This window comes from Triticum aestivum, chromosome 2A (genome assembly GCF_018294505.1).
Source record: "Triticum aestivum cultivar Chinese Spring chromosome 2A, IWGSC CS RefSeq v2.1, whole genome shotgun sequence".
Lineage (NCBI taxonomy): Eukaryota > Viridiplantae > Streptophyta > Magnoliopsida > Poales > Poaceae > Triticum > Triticum aestivum.
In genome coordinates this window covers 681,613,019-681,628,836 of record NC_057797.1, presented here as the reverse complement: position 1 = coordinate 681,628,836, position 15,818 = coordinate 681,613,019, and the positions used below count along the sequence as shown (strand labels likewise).

Below are 15,818 nucleotides of genomic sequence, written 5' to 3'. Positions count from 1 at the left end.
CAGGAAAAAAATCATAGAAATCGGAGAAAAATCTATAATATCAAAAAAAATATTGTCAATATTTTTTCCCAAATTTTGGAAAGAAAAAATAAATTTTGTCAAAATTCAAATTTCCTGAGAATTGGGAAACATTAAGAAAACAATGCTACGCATTCTATGGAAGTTTCAAAATTTTAATCATAAAATAAAAGAAATTATCATCAAATTACATCTTCTAGGAATTTTTTCCCTGTTTTTTAACTAATATTTTTCTGGAAAACTTGATTTTTTTTCATTGACGTGGCTTGTTGAGGGGGTTGAAATATGCACTTCTTTCGCACATTTTTGGTTTGTGAACTAGTTGATTGAAATGAAAGGGACGACTCCTTAAACTTGTCATTCTGGTTCAAATTCATTAAAATCACCTCGGTCAACTCTCAAAGGCATGGCTTTACTCACAAAAAAACTAAAATGATAAGTTCCACACTTGTGGCATGAAGCGCTCGTCCTGGCGTTTTTTAGAATCAAAGTTGACATAGAAAAGCAAACAACAAAATTGAAATTTGGCATCGAAAAGAAGTTGACATACTAGACAAGTAAAGTTGTCATCCTCACGTCACTAAACTTGTCATCAAAGACGTTCAAAGTTGCAATGCTTTCGTGCCACACTTATTAGGGTCAGGAAAAAAAACCTAAGAGAAAACAATGTACTCCTAGTCTGAACTAGTTAATATGTACGTGCAATGCACGTCAATTTAGAAGTATATTAAGTGCATGCGGATATTAAGTAGGATATTATTTACGTGTGATTACGTGATTAGCACTATATTTGGCATGAAATTAACTGCACGCTAAACGTGTTGACCGCTCGACATTGAAGCAGTCTAGGTCGTTGGATTGACATAATTTGATGGCCGAGATTAATTGGATCTGTTTTTTGTCTATTTATATTGGTATATAAATATAGATATAGATGGCGTCTCTTGGATCTTCGATTTAGGAGCCACATACTGACATACTGCAGAGTAGACAGACCTTCAGCTCAAGGTCTGACTGCAATATTGGACGATGGCTAACAGTAGAATGAGCAGTCGTGTAGACTTCTAGAAGTGTAGCAAAGAGTAGTTGGCTCCGCTAGTGGCGCGCAGATCCAGCGCAATTTCGCACTAGACGCGCCCAGCATTTCGGCATTTCAGTTCCCTCCCCAGTCCCCTCTCCCATTCCGTCTCCGCCTCCCCTCCAGTCCACCACGCCATGCAACCGCCGCCGCCCACCGGCGACGCGCTCGCGGAGTGCCTCCGCCTCCTGGCCGACCTCCCCGCCGCGGCCGCCTCCTCCCCGGCCTTCCGCCGCCACTGGCCCTCCATCTCCGCCTCCGTCTCCTCGCTCTCCGCCTCGCTCTCCCACCCCGCCTTCCCGCCCTCCGCGCCGCTGCTCTCCCCCCTCGCCTCCGCCCTCGGGGCCCTCCTCTCCGTCTGCGGCGGCCCTGCCCTCGGCCACCTCCACACCGTCTCGCTCCTCTCCTCGTCCGCCGCCTCGCTCTCCCAGCTCGCGGCCGACGCGCGCCTGCTCGTCTCCCCGTCCCCCGCCGGGGGCGAAGGCGGCGGCTCCGACAGCCTGCTCCCCCGCCTCCGGCTCGGCTCCGCCGTCTCCCGCGCCGCCGCGCTCGACTCGCTCGCCGAGTCCGTCGGGTCCCTCCCGGCGTCGCACTCCGCCGCCGCCGTCTCCGCGGTCGCCGCGATGCTCGACTCCGGCGACCTCCTCCCGGCCTCCCGCGACAAGGCCGTGTCCGTGCTCGCCGCCTTCGCGTCCTCCGACGCCGGCTGCCTGTTCCTGGCCCAGGAGTCGGGCACCGTCGTGCCCCACCTCTGCCGCGCGCTCGAGTCCGGCGGTGCCAGCGCGGAGCAGGCGTGCGTCGCCCTGGAGCCGCTCACCGCCTCGTCGCGGGACGCGGCGGCGGCCGTCTCGGCGCGCGGCGGCGTGGCCGCGCTCCTCGTGGCCTGCGCCGCCGGCACCCCGGCGTCGCAGGCCGCCGCCGCGGGCGTGCTCCGGAACATCGCCGCGTTCCCGGACCTGCTCCCCGCGTTCCGCGACGAGGGCGCGCTCCCGCTGATCGTGCAGCTCGTCTCGCTCGGCACTCCGCGGACGCAGGAGCTCGCGCTCGGCTGCCTCCAGAACTTGACGGCCAGCGACGACGACGAGGGGCAGAGGCTCAAGGTCGAGGCTTTCCAGGAAGGCGCGCTCGGCTGCGTGAAAGACTTCCTGGAGTCCTGCCGCGGCGACGCGCCGGGCCTCGCGCCGGCGTTCGGGCTCCTCCGCAACATGGCCACCTTCCGCTACATCGCCGAGATAGCCGTGTCCGCCGGCTTCGTGAGCCACGTCCTGGCCGCGCTGGGCAGCGACAGGGCGAGCACCCGGACAGAGGCCGCCATGGCGCTGGCGGAGCTGTGCAGCGTGAGCAGCAGCAGCAAGGCGAGGAATGAGGCCGGGGGCGCGATGCCGAGGCTGATCTGGATGCTGGAGGCCAAGGCCGTGGGCGAGAGGGACGCCGCGGCGAGGGCGCTGGCCACACTCGTCGTCGCGGCAAGCAGCCACCGGAAGGCGTTCAAGAAGGACGAGATGGGCATCGTGAACGCGGTCCAGCTGCTGGACCCGGCCGTCCGGGGCGCCGACAAGCGGTTCCCCGTTTCCCTTCTGCTGGCCGTGGCGCAGTCCCGGCGGTGCCGGAAGCAGATGGTGGCCGCGGGCGCGTGCGGGTTCCTGCAGGAGCTCCTGGCCGCGGAGGTGGACGGCGCCAAGAAGCTCTCCGAGTGCCTCGGCCGGGGCAAGATGCTCGGCGTGTTCCCCCGGACATAACATGCCGGCGCCGGCGATCATTGCCTGAGCCTTGTACGTATGCGCTTCAACCCACGGTTCTCCTTCTCTGTATGAAGGAATCTCTGTATATGTTGTTGTGTTTCATAATTCATAGCTTAGATTGAGACGAAGACGACGAGTGCTTCAGCGAGTGTGGTTAAACCCAATAAGAACACGGCCAAGATTGTAACTAATCTCTGATGTGAGCTTGCGAAGAAATGAACCGAATCAGTTGTTGTTTTGTCATCTGCGACTAACCGACGAGCAAAACACCTCTGGAGCACACGATTCTGATCTCCGAACACTGTCATTGTCTAGGCACCGTCCAATGAAACCAAGCGTATAGCACCGGCCGGCAACCGCGACATCACGAATTGTAATCAGTATTTGCTGCCAACGGTTGTGGTTAGGCTCATCCATCCTGCTGGCTGCTGCGCGTTGGAGGTCAGGTCAGCAGTCGGCAGTCCTGCAGTAGGTTGTTTTGGGTGGTTATTACGAGCTGATTGCTAGGGGGGTGTACGCTAGAGGACGGGCTCATCACTGATAATTCAATGGAGCGTGTAGACTGATATGGTACCTGCTACCTACTGACTACCGAGAGGAGGAAATGGGTCAAGCTCGTGGTTGCGCATACACATATGCTGCAACTACAACTACAGGTTGGCAGAGGCCGCAATAACTTGTAAAGATGGGAGTAGATGCGTGCACGGTTCTTCAGTACCCCTACCCACTCCCCCATGTCTCCCTTTCCTGACTGCGATCCCCGGTACCACAACTGTTCCGAATTACCCGTGGCGGATATGGATGTATCTAGATGTATTTTAGTTTTAGATACATCTATTTTTGCAACAAGTAATTTGGAACGGAGGGAGTACGTACCAGTACACAATCCTTTAACCAAGTAGAGGGTTAAAAGTAAAAGAAAACATAGGAAATATGGGGCCTGATGGGATAAACACGCAAACAGTCTGGCGCATTCATGAGCCGGTCAGATTCAGATTTGGGCGTGCCGTCTGAAGAGCAATTTTGCTTGCAGCGACTAATCATGCAGGAAAGAATCTACATTATAATCCATGCATGCATAAGCCTGGTCTCTCTCCATGCTGCTCAACTGTTGACAACAAGGCAACGCAATGTGATGCGCAGTTGGGCGGTCACATGGATGGACCTGGCCGTGGTTCGGTGGGGGTGGTAGGGGCAGGTCATTTGCTGTGTGCGAGGGGAATGATCCACAGTGCGGGACAGCAGGGGCTTGGGTCTTCGGGGGAGGGCAGAACATGGCATGTTCTCGCCTGTGGATTAGAGAATGATGCCACCGAACCTTCCCTGAGATGGATCTCGCTGTTGCCTTTTGGCGCACAATCATGTCATGTGCCCCCAATAACATGTATACATTTTTCTTTCCTTCGATAAAGAGCATGTCATGTGCCCATCCGTGCTCCCGCGTACGTGGCTTGATTTGATTGGAACAAAATAAGGCTCGGTTCCACCCCCTTAAAATCAGGAGATGATTATATTAGAAAAAAAATGAGAAAAGATAACCGTAGAATGAAGTGGGAGCATGGATGGGACCATGTGAAGGAAGCAGGCAAACCGGATCTATGTATCTAACATCATCGGATTGTTTACGGGGTTCAGAGCTCCAGGTACTCCGGCCGACATGTCAAATGTCTCTAACATCCTTCATACAAAAGTGTGGAAATGGCTCCTGTTTTCAGAACCCCGAGCAAACTTTACGGCGTCTTTACAGCGGCAACACTATTTTCAGACAACCTTCTTCGCGATGCACCATTTCGTCAGTCCTTTCTTCCTCCTATTCATCAGACTCAAGGGCCGTGCCGCAATCCCGTTTCTTCTCTCGTACTCCCTCTATTTCAAAATAGATGGCTCAACTTTATATCAATTTTAGTACAAAGTCAGTACAAAGTTGGGTCATCTATTTAGGAACGGAGGGAGTACCTCACTACTGAAGACATGTGGTTCATGGCTATTCTATTCTGAGTTGACAACGCTGCACCGGATTTCTAGATGAAAAAGATCATAGTATATATTTCAATTTTACTGCATCAAATAGAGCCATCAGAGTGAACACAGATAAATTACTAACACATGTACCCAGAAAGAAACAACAGAATGTTCTTCCGGTGCATCCTTTTGCACTCAATCCCGCGCCCACGATCCATCAACACACACACGTACATGTCCATCACAAATTCATGAATGAATCTGCCCTCATGCATGTCGCCTCCCGACAACGGGAGTGGACCAATCCACCTCGTACAACACAGGCTTGTTATACCCACACATTTTCAGGCCGTGGTGCAATCCACTACACCAGCTACTACTACATAGGTTCGCTGGAATAGCACACCTGTAGAGCAATTTGATAAAATAGCACACCTTTCCTGAGACTTTGCTCTGATAGCACACTTTTCTTTTTTTAGATAAAATAGCACACCTTTGATTGGTAGTTGTACAAAATAGCACAAATCTACCTTCTTCCTACTTCTACACGTACGGGCCCATATGACATATTTTATAGGACGAAATTGCCCCTGGTTCTGGTTCTGATTGAAACGAACTAACCAGTGCGCAGCCGCCTCACCGTGCCTCCTGCCCGGATCGCCATCACCTCGCCGCGCCTCCTCCCCCAGTGCGCTGCCAACTCGCCTGCTTCCTCCCCGTGTGCTGCCAGTTCTTGCACCGTCGCCGTTACCTTGCCATGGTTCCTCGACGAAGCACGGTCAGGTCGCCGTGTCTTCTACACCGCGGCACCACCACGCCATGCCTCCTCCCCCACACGCTGCCTGTTCCTGTGGAGGAGGCGTCTTCGTCGGCCACCACCTTGCCAGTCTAGCGGGTCCTGTCCAGGTTGCTTGCTGGCCGCGTTGGAGGCCTGACTGGAGCATGTGTGTCGCTGCTAGCCTGTACGTGCTGGCTGGAACCTGCTGTAACTGCTCGCTGCTCTACTTGCTATCTCTAACAGTAGGTGCTCACTGAAGAAGATAGCATATGGCTCAAAATACTAGTGCCACACATAGACACACTAAAAGCTTTGATATGTATCTGCTTCTGCAGTCACAAGAGAATACGAACGCTTCATTTTTCTGAGGATGCGGATGCCTCTTGGTGTAATCAGAATACAGATTGGATGGATGTAACATGTTTTCATGTACAGTTGCGGATGCCTCTTGCTGTAATCAAAATACAGATTGGATGGATGTAACATGTATTGATGTACAGTTCTGTTGATATGGACATGATCAAAATTTCGACAGTTATAATCATCTCAACAAGATGTGGAGCGTCGGGAGATGAGAAAAAATTGGATGAGGCAGAGGCGGGAGAACCGGCAGCACGTGCACAGGAGGCACGGCGAGGTGGCGGTGCAATGGTGAAAGAGGAACGGTGAGATAACGGCGCTCCAGGCAGGAGGCGCGGCGAGGCGGCGGTGGATTGGTTCGTTTGTCTGTCCGCCTCCTGCGATTTTGATCGTATCGATCGACCAGGAGCCAGGTGAAACGATGGATGGGCAATTTCGTCCTAAACAATATGTCATATGGGCCCGTACGTGGAGAAGTAGCAAAAAGATATATTTGTGCTATTTTGTACAGCTACCAATTAAAGGTGTGCTATTTTATCTAATAACAAGAAAAATGTGCTATTGAAGCAAAGTCCCAGGAAAGGTGTGCTATTTTATCAAAATGCTCAAACCTGTATGTGCCCTTGAAATGCTCCGTTTCCTCGCCCTTGAGATCAATGGATGCCTTCTTCTTACTCTTGAGATCAATGGTGAAAAATGCACCGCGCCGCTTGACGAGCAGCGCAGCTCTCCTCTCGGCGAAGAAGACGAGGTTTATTTTCTCCTCGCTTCCGAGATTTATCAGGTCGGAGCGCAACCACCCTCCCTTGCCATTCTCGTGGCCATTATCATCGTCATCTTGTCCTTGCTTGGTCCAAAGCTCTAGCACGCCATGGTTTCGTATACTGACTAACGAAAACCTTCCGTTTTCATTGACACATGGACACGGTGGTCGGCACTGCTCACCGGCATGGACATTGATAGGGATCTTGGTGAAAGAAAAATGTGTCGTGGCAGCGCATGCATTGAGCGTGTAGAAACTTGTCTCGTCCATGTACACAGTGGCGGAGCTTCTTGGAGTGCAACCTGGGCCACCGCCCCCCAGCCCGTGAAGAAATCCCTCACTACCCTTAGGTATTTGGGCCATAAGAACAGGAAAATAAGCCCACACCTCATAATTTAGCCCCCCCTCAACTCATTGCCCCTCCAGAATTTTGGCCCAAGCAACCAGTGCATGTACAACCAGTGCGCGGTGCCACGGGCAACGACACCAGCAAACGGTCCACACCTGGCGAGGTATGAAGTCGGTTGACACCTGGCGGGCGGGCTCCAACTGTCTGTGGAAGAGGAGTACGTGTAGACATACAAGATGCCGCTGCGGCCGGTGTAGGTCAAGAGCACCTGAAACGCCGGTTGTCATCATCGTCGCCGATCCGAATCGTCAAGGACACCATGATCCTCGTCGGTAAGAAGCGCGCAGCCGGTTAGATGCCAGTCCAAGTCCAAGTCCAAGTCTCTGTCCAAGTACCCATATCCATGGTTCGTGGGGAAGGAAAGCGGCGGTAGAAGTCTGCGCTGCCTGTCGATCAGAGGGCGGCATACCACCAGATGGAGCTCTTCACGGACTTCATGGCTGTGGTAGCAGTCGACCCGGGTAGGCGGCATGATGCGCACGAGGAGAAGGCCGCGTCGCGATGCGAGTGGTCTTGCCAGGTTGAAGAGCCCGTCGTCGTTGGGGACGACGGAGTCGAAGGTGAGATGGGCGCCGCTGGCCTGAAGGCTCAGGAAGCTCGGAGGGCTGGAGTGTGGATTTTTTCTAACTGCTTGCGCGCTCATATCTTGTCCATCCATCAAGCATGCATGCATGTCAAATCAGTACATCCATCAAGCATGCATGCAGGTCAAATCAGTTGACCCTATGGTCGGGTACAAAGAATCTCACTAGCCTTTTCAGCCTCATGTACTAATTAGCTATTGCACCATATTAGTAGAGAAACTTCTATGTAAATTGTGCAAAATTTAAATTCATTTATGTATTTGAGTTTATCATAACCAGCTCTACGAAACAAGTCCAATATCGATATGTTTCTAACAAAGTTCCATAAACTTTTCATAAAAGTTCAAACAAGTTGTTCATAAAATTCTTCAGGTCCAAATACATTTTTGGAAAAGTTCTTTAGTATTTCTTACAAAGTGCAGACCCAATATTTAGAAAGTTCTTCAACTCCTGGTTCTACTTATTTAGAACATTACAATAAAAATTATAAGTTCTTCATTGTTTCCAGTAAAGTTCCTCACTAAAAACACTAATAGGCTACTATAAAATTGTATTTCAATTTCGGTTAACAAAAATGTGTTTAAAATTTATGCAAGACTGATCTTGTTCTAAAGATCTTAACGCCGGAAGATCAAATATATAAAAAAATTCAAAAACAAAAATCTTATTTTTAAGATATGAACCATCTAAACTGTCAAAAGGAAACTAAAAGTAATGAGTTTTGAGGAGAGAGGAAAGATGTTGTATGCATGCATGTGTTCATGTTGGCATGCATGTGTCAGTGAGCAGAAAAAAGGACAGGAAGAGGGGCCATGCGCATGCAAAGGGTGTGGATTCGTATGGAGCAGCAAGCGGTAGAGATACTAGTTACACGCACAACCGGTTAGACAAAGCCTTATTGGGGAGGGCTGTCATTCAGGGGCAGGTGCTTGCTGGTTGGGTACGCGTTCTGAGAAGATCCCGACGAGGACTGACGGGCGGCGCGCCGTCTCCGGCCAGACGCCGACGCGTCGGAGGAAGGCCGGGTCGGTGACGATGTGGAGCCATCGCTTGCAGGTGGCTGCGCAGCGGAGTAGGTCCTGCAAGCCCGGCAGGCGCGCGAAGACCTCGCGAAGGATGTCGTCGTCCGCGATCTCGCCGCCGGCGTGGCGTACGCGTGCGCGCGCCATCGATCGATCTGCTTGGCGACGGATCGATCTGTGTGTTTGTTTGTCGAGGCGGCGGGTAACTTCCACGGGAGTGCCTAGCTAGTAAAGCGGACTCCACAAAAACAATCGGCTTAGGACTTGTACAATGGGATATGCTTAGGGAGGTGCTTAGAAAAATAAACCGGGTTTTTCTGAAGCACCGGTGCCTATTTCTATAGGAGAGACGCTTAGTTAAACGTCTACCCTGTATAAATAAGCACCGGTGCTTAAAGAAATCCTGATTTATTTTTCTAAACACTTCTCCTAAACACCTCCCATTGTACAAGGCCTTACGGTGGCCCGTATCAATCCTGGACTGAGATTTGAAGCGTATATAAGGTGGGTTATCTATCTACTAGTACTGCACGGGCTAAATAATCATGTACACGTACTGTAGTACTAACTCTGGTTTGGACTGCCAAAACGTTTTAATTTAGGAACAGAGGGTGTATATAGCAAGTCCAACCGAGAGAGATGGCAAGTTATCAACAACAGTATTGAACAATGACGTAATCACTAGTCAGAGATAGACGGTACTACTACGTTGTCATGAAACTAGTCAGTCCTTTATCACAGGAATATTTCCTTTTATTCATTTCTTGTACATAATTTCTAATTTATATACATTGAGAAAATAGTGAAGAACAATCATTCTACCTTCTACGGTCCTTTGGTTAAAAAAAAAACAGTTGATGAACATCAAACAGATTTAACCCAATGGGAATTTAGCTATGGTTTCCATGAGCATTACCTAAAACAGTTAAACCGAATAAACCACATGCACCAATGCACTCACAAAGGACTCTACCTAAGGATCAGGTGCAAAACAAGCGATCAAATGAAAATAAGTATCTCACCAAAATATATATACAAAGATCAAATTTCACGTCCACAAGCATTGAAACTAGAGATTAAGAAAGCAAATTGGATTGTACTACTAGATCAGGTCAACCTCATTTGTCTAAGGTAAAGAAAACAATTTACCAAAGTTTAGCCTGAAAAGATTGATGTGTCCTGCATGCAAAAGATCAAACAACTTATCAGACCGTTCTTCATCACAATTCAAAAGTTAAGATAAAATTTTGCTCGGAAGCCACTAATCCAGGAGTTTTGTTGTGCTCACCTCCTCTTCGGAGAAAGGGAGCGTTGGTTTTCAATGCCTGAAACCTAGGGAATATCCTCGATGCAAGACTCGTCAGGAGAGAGAAGTTACCTTCTCAAGGAGCCATGAAAACACTTCTATAGTACTCACTCCGTAAAGAAATATAAAAGCATGGTGATTTAAACGCTCTTATATATCTTTACAGAGGGAGTATTTTGCTATGTACATCTTGAGCTGCGCTTGATTCCCAATCATGCCTTCTCGTTTGGTTGGAGACGGTACATGCTTAGTGCCCTAGGCAAAACAATTAATCGCATTAGTATCAACCAACCTTCACATGTTGGTTGAGATGTATTCCAATCAGGGTCATTTAGAAAAATTGTTCACAAACTCTATATACCATCAATATATCAGTACACCGCAGAGAGGACGATCTACCTGTGCATTTTGAAACCGACCCGAAACACATATTTACCTTACCGAACTATGCATGTTGTAGTTACTGAAAAAACATATTTATTATGGAACCGAATGCTGCACATAAGAGAATGACGCGTGCGGTTCAGGAACCAAGTTGCTAGGTCCATCACGAAGTTTCAATTATTCTGAGAAAATAGAACCATACGTTGGAATGTGAACGGAGTTGGTAAAACATCATATGAGGTTTCAGCTATTCTGAGGCAAACATAACCCCTATAATTCAGATGGAATCGACACACATAGCCAAAGAGCAATGGAATGTTCTTCCGCTACATTCTTTTGGCGATGACCCAACATCGAGCGATTCATCAACACATCTCAAAATTAGCTACATGGATGTATACCATTAAATCATGCATGATATCCATGAATAATACCGTATACTTTTATTAATCTCTTGCTCTTCTCCCGCCTTGGACCCGGCCTAGCGAGAAAAGGCATGGGTCAAATACGCAGTCCATCTCGTACAGCACAGGTGTGGCAAAATTACATTGTTATTGCACATCTAAATGACTCAAACAAATTTTTAGAAAAAGACAAAAGAAAATGCTTACACGAATTTTAGCGTAAAATCAATGACATAAGATTTAGATGTGCAATATATAGAGCACATCTTGATGTGCTTTAGCAAAACTGTTTATTAATCTCTTGCTATTCTCCCGCCTTGGACCCGGCCTAGGAGATAAGGCATGGGTCAACTACGCAGTCCATCTCATACAGCACAGGGGTGGTAAAATTACAGTGTGTTTGAAATATACTACTGCACCAAGTACTAGTACAAAAAGTCCATCTCACATACTTGGTCGCGTCACGTCTCGATTTCTTGTCCTTGAGCTCAACCGACATTTTCTCCTTACTCCTGAGCTCGATAGTGAAGAAATCGCCACCCTGCTGGACAAGTAAGGCGCCTCTTTTCTCTGCGAAGAAGACGAAGTCTATTCTCTTGTCACCCAGATTCGCCAAGTCGGAGTGTAGCCAGTCAACCTCATGGCCATTGTCATGGCTACCAGCATCCTGTTCTTGCTTGGTCCAAAGCTCTAGCATGCCATGTTCCCGTATATTGACAAACGAGATACGTCCGCCTTCCTCGACGGTGCATAGTAATGGCGGATATAGACCGCCATGGCGGAATTCGATTGGTATCTTGGTCAAAGAGGCGTGTGCCGTGGCGCTGCTTAAACCGACTGCGTAGAAGCTTGTACTGTCTCTGTACAGCCAATACGCAGTGCCGCCGCCGCCGCCGTGGGTGACAACGCCAGCGCCGGCCCGCACCTAGTAAGATCTGGAGCTCGGCAACACTCGGTAGGCACGCTCCAAACACGCAAGGACGAGGAGTAGGAGCATGTGTACATAAGTCCGTCCTCATCCGTGTAAATCAGAAGAACTTGGAACGTAGATTGGCGCCGGTCGTCCGAGTTTGCACAGCCAGTGTCGCCATTGTCTGCGCTTGTGAGAAGCGCCCAGCCAACTGCATCTCTAACCAGGGACCTAGGGCTTGGTTGGAAGGGCGGCTCTGGGAGAAGATGTGTGCCCCGCCTGTCGATCAGAGGGCGGCACACCGCTAGATGGAGCTTCTCACGGTCAGGCAGCAAGACGCGCACGAGGAGGAAACCGCGGCGCGACATCAGTGGCCTCGCCAGGTTGAAGAGCCCATCGTCGTTGCCGACGAACGAGTTGAACGTCAGGTGCGCGCCGCCGGCCCCAAGGCTTAAGAACTGCGGAGGGGTAGACGGTTTCCTCTTCAAGGGATGCACCGGTGTTCCGGGCTCTTTTCTCTGGGAGAATATCCCGACGAGGACGGACGGGCGGCGCGCCGTCTGCGGCCAGAGGCCGACCTGCCGAAGAAAGGCCCGATCCGTGATGAGCCGGTACCATCGCTTGCAGGTCGCCGCGCACCGGAGAAGGTCCTGGTAGCCGGGCAAGCGCGCGAAGACTTCGCGGAGGACGTCGTCAGCGATTCCGGCGCCGGCGTGGCGTACGCGTGCCCTGGCCATGCTGATCCGCTAGGTAGATCTGGATCTGCAGATCACGACGTACACCCGACCGATCGGCCCATCCTACGTAGAATCGCGTGTGTGTCGTGGGCCGGCACGTACGGCTCCTGTACGGGCGGCTCAACGCGTTCTAATCTCAATCGGTACATATTCGGTTCCATCCCCTGGTCTGTCAGGTGCACGAAAGATTGGGCAGGGGAATTTGGCGCAGCACAAGGCGGCGTCCATGGCAATGCACGATCACCAGAAAATACTGTAAAATATTACACCAAGTCAACAGAGCTCATTGGACACGATGTGTTTTGGCAAAACCCACCTCGCTCTATGATCTAGCGGTGTCAGTGCACAAGTCAACAAAGCTCACATTGTGGAAAAAATGGTATCCTTCCCCTGAAAAAATATACTAGTAAAATAGCAACACATGTACAAGGCTCATTCGCAGATAAGATTTGTTATATAAACAGTAGAACTTTCGATATATCATGCATGTAGTACTATGAAATCATTAGAAGGCCCTGAATTAATCTCCTCTTATCTTACCTCGAAGATGAGATGTGAAAACATACAACAACTAATTAAATACAAAATCCATCTCGTAGAGCACCTGTGGACCGTATCGGCATTTTGTGCTCGCGTGTACGCCCCAACTATAACAATCGGTACTACTACTACTACTACAATGTTCTGTTTTAAACACCTTTGTGCTCCTTACATGCTCTATTTCCTCTTCATCGAGGTTTATCGACGATTTTTCCTTACTCTTGAGGTCAATTGTGAAGAAGGCATTGCCTTGCTTGATGAGCAAAGCACCCTTGCTCTCTGCAAAGAAAACAAGATCTATCTTTTCTTCGCTCCCAAGATCCGCGAGCTGAGAGTGTAGCCATCCGTCGTCACACTCATAGTCAAGATCACAGCCATCTTGTTGTTTCTTGGTCCAAAGCTCTAGCACGCCATGGTGTTGGAAATTAACAAACGAAAGCCTTCCTTCTCCGGCAATGCATGGAAACGGCCGTCGCGGCCGAGGCCGCTGCTCGCTCTTGTTAATTTTGATCGGAATCCTAGTAAATAACTCATGTGATGTGGCGCAACTTATGCCGAGGGTGTAGAAGTTATCCCTGTCTCTGTACAACTAGTATGCGGTGTCGCCAACAACGACACCCGCGCGCGGTCCACATTTACGGAACTCGGAAGCCTCGCAATATTTGATGGGCGTGTTCCAGCTATTAGTGACGGAGGAGTATGTGCACGCACGCACGTATCCACAATCCCCTCTATAAGTCAAGATCACTTGAAATGTTGGCTTCTGCTGCTGCTGGTCCATGTTACCACCAACGTCATGATCAGCGTCGGTGAGAATTGCACAGCCAGTTAGCTTACGCGCACGGCTCTGCCGTCCAATCATAATATCATATTGAAGGGAGGTGGTGGAAGAAGACGTGTGTCCCATCTGTCAATCAGAGGGCGGCATACAGCAAGATGAAGCTCACGGTATAAGGCCTGCAGTACGTAGTTTATAAGGCCGTGTGCAGTCCTGGTCAGCGTTGGTCATCTCCACGATCGACTCAGACACGGATCGCTCAAGAGGTCACGAGTCACGGCCAAAGGGGTAGCCGAATCAAGGATGGAATATGAGTTTACCTGGTCATTAGAGGATTGATTAGGAATCTACCTGGAGAGGTCGATACTCGATAGAGTCAGTACGCCGACCGGCTGAGGCCTCCTTTGGTTCATAGGGTAGGAGAATCATAGGAATAGGAAAGTTATAGGAAATGAGATGACATGCTTCTCAAATCCTATGAGTAGGAATAGGAAATGAGATGTCCTTTGTTTCACATCATAGGATTTTTTCCATTGAATCTAGCCTAATGTTTATTTTCCTATGAAATGTGAAGGATAGGAAGAATTCCTTCATAGGAATAGGATTCTATTCCTATAAACCAAAGGGCACTAAAGGAATTTTTCCTACAGAAATCCTATCCTATGAAATCCCTACAAAATTCCTCCAAACCAAAAGAGGCCTGAGCTTCAAAACACTGGGTAGCAATTCTGGCTTCTGAGAAAATTATTACAGTTCAAAACAGTGAGTAGCAATTCTAAGAAAAATATTAGCAAGACATTTACGCAGCACGTTCTGGTACCTGCAGTTCAAACGTGAATACGCCTTCTCTGAGATAACTTTTGACCTTCCTCCTCGCCGCCACGGCCGGCCGGGGAGGTTAATATCACCGCGGTGTAGCAAAATCTTTTAGATCAGTTATTATGAATTTACCGCCTCTAAACTTACCTCCCAGCTTAGAAGAGGTGAATGATCCTCAAAAACAAAAAAGCTTAGAAGAGGTGAAGAACATACAGCTACTAACTAAACACAAAATCCATCTCAGAGCACAGGTGAAATGCTTTGACATATCCCACCGGGATGCCCGCCGTGTTAAACATCATTGCTATGTAGTTACGCACGCGGCCGCACATCTAAAGACGCAGCCCCCGCCTCCTCCACCTCCTCTAAAAAAACAGCTAGGGTTTCTGCCTCTCGCCGGCGCCGACGCAGGCCCGCCTCGTCTCCGGTGGCCCTAGGACCATGGAGGCGTGGTGGATCCTGCCAAGAGCCGGCGGGAGGACTTCATTTTTAGTCCTTTCTTTCAGTTTTATTAGTATTTGTGTTCTGCTCAGGAAGGCGAAACAACGGCGGCTCTCTGAAAATGGAATAAAGGTCTCTCCGCCTAGCCTCCGTTTTAGCGGCGCCTCTAGCATTGTTGATGGGCATGTGGAGATGTGTCTCCGGCGGTTCTATCTTTGGTGGATTTGCTCGGATATCGTTGGTGTTCTGCACGCTCGTGTGTCTTTGGATTGGATCCTTCCGATCTATGTTATTCTTATCCGCGGCGGTTGTTGTTCTGGTGCGCTGGCCCTATGGGGCCTTAGCACGACGAATTCCCGACTGTCTACTACAACAAGTTGTGCCTGACTCCGGCGATGGAGGGGCGATGACGGCGGCGCGCCTTTGGCACGCTTCAGTGCTTGTAGTCGCCGCTAGGCAGTCTACGGATCTGGTGTAATTTCTATTATTTCTCGTGTTCGTTGTACTGTCATGATTGAAAATAAATAGATCGGAAGATTTTTCGCAAAAAAAACATCATTGCTATGTGCGTGTATGTTTTTTGTTGTTGTTGAGGATTGGTATGTGCGGGTATGTGATAGGAGCCTTTTTTTTAACGCAAGTCACTCACATACACTTATCCCTATGAACACATGCGTGCACACCCTACTCATATAAGTCCTTTTTTTTGTTAGGAATACTCTAGTTTCAATATCACATTTTTCATTGGTGGCCAAACAGGTCACAGTAATTAAAACTACAGTA

General features: G+C 49.3%; 2 protein-coding genes and 1 pseudogene across 2 annotated transcripts; 1 reads left to right on the top strand and 2 right to left on the bottom strand.

Moving 5' to 3' along the window:
* Window positions 1-1,054: 1,054 nt before the first annotated feature.
* LOC123190188 (protein CELLULOSE SYNTHASE INTERACTIVE 1) lies at window positions 1,055-3,081 on the top strand. Its single transcript, XM_044602784.1, has one exon. The coding sequence runs from the start codon at window positions 1,234-1,236 to the stop codon at window positions 2,833-2,835; it is 1,602 nt and encodes a 533-aa protein (XP_044458719.1). The 5' UTR covers window positions 1,055-1,233; the 3' UTR covers window positions 2,836-3,081.
* Window positions 3,082-6,476: 3,395 nt separating this feature from the next.
* On the bottom strand, window positions 6,477-9,322 carry LOC123191845 (uncharacterized). The gene is given in 3 exon segments (XM_044604421.1): window positions 6,477-6,971; window positions 7,154-7,748; window positions 8,628-9,322. Coding segments are annotated over 3 exon segments (1,326 nt in total). The 5' UTR covers window positions 8,864-9,322.
* A 1,816-nt stretch (window positions 9,323-11,138) lies between these two features.
* Window positions 11,139-12,537, bottom strand: LOC123191844 (uncharacterized; annotated as a pseudogene).
* Window positions 12,538-15,818: the final 3,281 nt, after the last annotated feature.

What these genes read in the sequence shown, in the direction of transcription:
- LOC123190188 (XM_044602784.1), top strand. Translation starts at nt 1,234, where the DNA reads ATGCAACCGCCGCCGCCCACCGGCGACGCGCTCGCGGAGTGCCTCCGC.